At 42.1% G+C, this 3,679-nt stretch overlaps 1 protein-coding gene across 1 annotated transcript in view; it reads left to right on the forward strand.

The window, feature by feature from the left end:
• The first annotated feature begins 420 nt into the window (after positions 1-420).
• Positions 421-3,679, forward strand: part of nek3 (NIMA related kinase 3) — a 42,632-nt gene continuing 39,373 nt past the window's right edge. The window contains 3 exon segments of the mRNA XM_070440660.1: positions 421-531; positions 1,843-1,936; positions 2,402-2,499. Of these exon segments, the coding sequence (XP_070296761.1) occupies positions 508-531; positions 1,843-1,936; positions 2,402-2,499 (216 nt within the window). The 5' untranslated portion in view covers positions 421-507.

Genomic DNA, 3,679 nt, shown 5'->3' on the forward strand with positions numbered 1-3,679 from the left:
TTCTTATGTATTTAAACTTATTTTAACTAGGCAAATCAGTTAAAGAACAAGTTCTTATTTACAATGACGGCCTACCAAAAGGCCTCCTGCAATGACGGGGCTGTGATAAAAAATACAACAACAAAAAATATATAGGACAAAACACACACGACAAAGAGACACCACAACACTACACAAAGAGAGACCTAAAACAACAAACAGCATGGCAACAACACATGAAAACATAGCATGGTAGCAACTCAACATGGAGCAGCACAACGTGGTAGCTGCACAAAACATGGTACAAACATTGGGTGATAAAGACAGGCCGATGTTTGAGATGGCTAGTATAAATCCAAAAAACAACATACACATGGATTGTATGGCTTTCTTGTAATATATTCTTCTTCTTTCAGGTCAATGCCACTGTGACAATGGATGGCTACTCGCGTCCATAAAGTAATAGGTGAAGGGTCCTTTGGTCGAGCACTACTTGTCCAATCCAGAATCAACCATGAGAACTATGTCATGAAAGAGATCCTACTCCCAAAGGTAGGTTACTATTACCATTAAAAAAGGAATACAGTATACAGGTAATGCCAAAGAAAGGAAACACCAACATAGTGTCTAACAGGATGTAGATCCACTACGAGCAGCCAGCACAGCTTCAGTGCACCTTGTCATAGGTTCTCCAAGGTCTGAACTCTATTGGAGGGATGCAACACCATTTTTCCCACAATAAATTCCATAATTTGGTGTTTTGTTGATGGTGGTGGAAAAAACGCTGACTCAGACGCCTCCTGAATCTCCCATAAGTTTCGATTGGGTTGAGATCTGGTGACTGAGACGGCCGTGGCATACCGTTTACATCGTTTCATGCTCGTCAAACCATTCAGTGACGACTTCAAATCAAATTTATTTGTCACATGCGCCGAATACAACAACCTTACAGTGAAATGTTACTTACAAGCCATTAACCAACAATGCATTTTTAAGAAATACCTAAAATACCTATATAAAAAAAAAAGTAAAAGATGAGAATAACAAATAATGAAAGAGCAGCAGACATTAAATAACAATAGCGGGGCTATATACAGGGGGTACCGGTACAGAGTCAACGTGCAGGAGCACCGGTGTCAAGGTGATTGAGGTAAGTAACATGTAGGTAGAGTTATTAAAGTGACTATGCATAGATAATAACAGAGAGTAGCAGCAGTGTAAAAGAGGGGGGGGGGGGGGCAATGCAAATAGTCTGTGTAGCCATTTGATTAGATGTTCAGGAGTTTATGGCCTTGGGGGGTAGAAGCTGTTTAGAAGCCTCTTGGACCTAGACTTGGCGCTCTGGTACCGCTTGCCGTGCGTAGCAGAGAGAACAGTCTACAGTTGAAGTCAGAAGTTTTACATACACTTATTGTTGGAGTCATTTAAACTCTTTTTTTTAAAAACCTGTCTCCTAGAACCTGTCTCCTAGACGCCACTGGGAATGTGATGAAAGAAATAAAATATGAAATAAACCTTCTCTCTGCTATTATTCTGACATTTCACATTCTTAAAATAAAGTGGTATCCTAACTGACCTAAGACAAGGCTTTTTTACTAGGTTAAATGTCAGAATTGTGAAAAATGTAGTTTAAATGTATTTGGCTAAGGTGTATGTAAACTTCCAAACATCAACGTTATAACTATGGTGGCTGGAGTCTTTACAATTTTTGGGACTTCCTCTGACACCGCCTGGTATAGAGGTCCTGCATGGCAGAAGCTTCCCCGTGGATATACTGGTTAAATAAAGGTTAAATAAAGGTTAAATAAAGGTTAAATAAAGGTTAAATAAAAAATGTATTCAAGTAATAACTGTCTTTTTCAGACACAATCCAAGATGGCGAACACCAGAAGAGAAGCTGTACTCCTGTCCAGGATGAAACATCCCAGCATAGTGGCCTTCAGGGACTCTTTTGAAGGTAGACAATTTCACTGTGGTTATCTTGATTTTGAAATGCAACTGCTTTGATACTGCCATCCTTGTCAGATTAATGTAATCCCACTGGGCAAAAACTGGTTGAATTAACGTTGTTTCTCCACGTCATTTCAACAACAAAAATGTAATGAGATAACATTGAATCAACACGGGAAAAACTGATTTAGATTTGAAAAGTCATCAGTAAGGGCATTGTATATAATTTTTTCACACAACTTTTAACCTAAATCCAATGACATGGTGTCATTTTTTGGTTGATTTCATGTTAAATTCACATTAGTTGACAACTCAACCAAATGTAAATCAAATCGAGACGTTGAACTGACGTCTGTGCCCAGTCGAATGCTTTTGTTCTGCTTATMTATGTAATCGGGTATGGGTGGCTTATGAATGTGATATGTATATAGAAAACCCTTCCAGATAAAGTAGAGTGTCTTGTCTCCTGTAGGTGACGGCCTCCTCTACATAGTAATGGAGTTCTGTGGTGGTGGAGACCTACTACAGAAGATACAGCAACAGAAAAACACGCTGTTCTCACAGGATACAGTAGGACACCTTAATTAATCAATTAATGGATTCATTAGGTAATTAGCTAACTCAGCCAAATGCAAATCTCTAATAGTAGACCAGTAAATGGTTACCCACTGTTTTGAAAACACGAACTGGTACGAACTGGTACAAACTGGTACAAACTGGTACGAACTGGTACAAACTGGTACAAACTAACTGGTAAAAAAAGCCAACTGACATTTACTCCTGATTATTATTTGACCATGCTGGGCATTTATGAACATTTGAACATCTTGGCCATGTTCTGTTATAATCTCCACCCGGCACAGCCAGAAGAGGACTGGCCACCCCTCATAGCCTGGTTCCTCTCTAGGTTTCTTCCTAGGTTCTGGCCTTTCTAGGGAGTTTTTCCTAGCCACCGTGCTTCTACACCTGCATTGCTTGCTGTTTGGGGGTTTAGGCTGGGTTTCTGTACAGCACTTCGAGATATTAGCTGATGTACGAAGGCCTATATAAAAACCCCCCCCGAGAGAGATACCAGTCTTCAACTCAACAGTGAAGCGGCGACTTCGCATGCTGCTGGCCTTTCTAGGCAGAGTTCCTCTGTCCAGTGTCTGTGTTCTTTTGCCATCTTCAATCTTTTTAATTTTATGTGGCCAGTCTGACGATTGCTTTTTCTTTGCAATAACTGCCTACTAGATAATGAGCCAGCTAATATTGGTGACAATGATAGTGTGTGTACGCGTGTTAATGGGTAATATTAATTATGCAACACTATACAGGCAGCCATCCCAAAGTCAGTTTATTCATGTTTGCTACAACACATTAGCTTGTTTAGCAAAGGGCAACACAGTTCATCACATTGTTTAAGAGTCAGTCTGCTCCGAGTGGCGTGCAGTGGTCTAGGCGTCGCATCCAGCGTGCTTAGCTGCCGCCAGACATTCCTGGGTTCAGTCCAGGCTCTGTCGCAGCCGCCCGCGACGGGAGGCCATGGGGCGGCGCACAATTGGCCAGCGTCGTCCGGGTTAGGGAGGGTTTGGCCGACGGATATCCTTGTCTCATCGCCTAGCGACTCTCTGTGGCGGGCCGGGCGCAGTGCCGCTGAGAGGGCCAGTACAGGTGTTCCTCGACACATTGGTGCGGCTGGCTTCCGGTTGGAGGCTTGTGTAATGAAGCAGTGGCTTGGGTTGGGTCTGTGTTTCGAGAGCGCGTGCTT

Source organism: Salvelinus sp. IW2-2015, unplaced genomic scaffold (genome assembly GCF_002910315.2).
Source record: "Salvelinus sp. IW2-2015 unplaced genomic scaffold, ASM291031v2 Un_scaffold2803, whole genome shotgun sequence".
Taxonomy (NCBI): Eukaryota; Metazoa; Chordata; class Actinopteri; order Salmoniformes; family Salmonidae; genus Salvelinus; species Salvelinus sp. IW2-2015.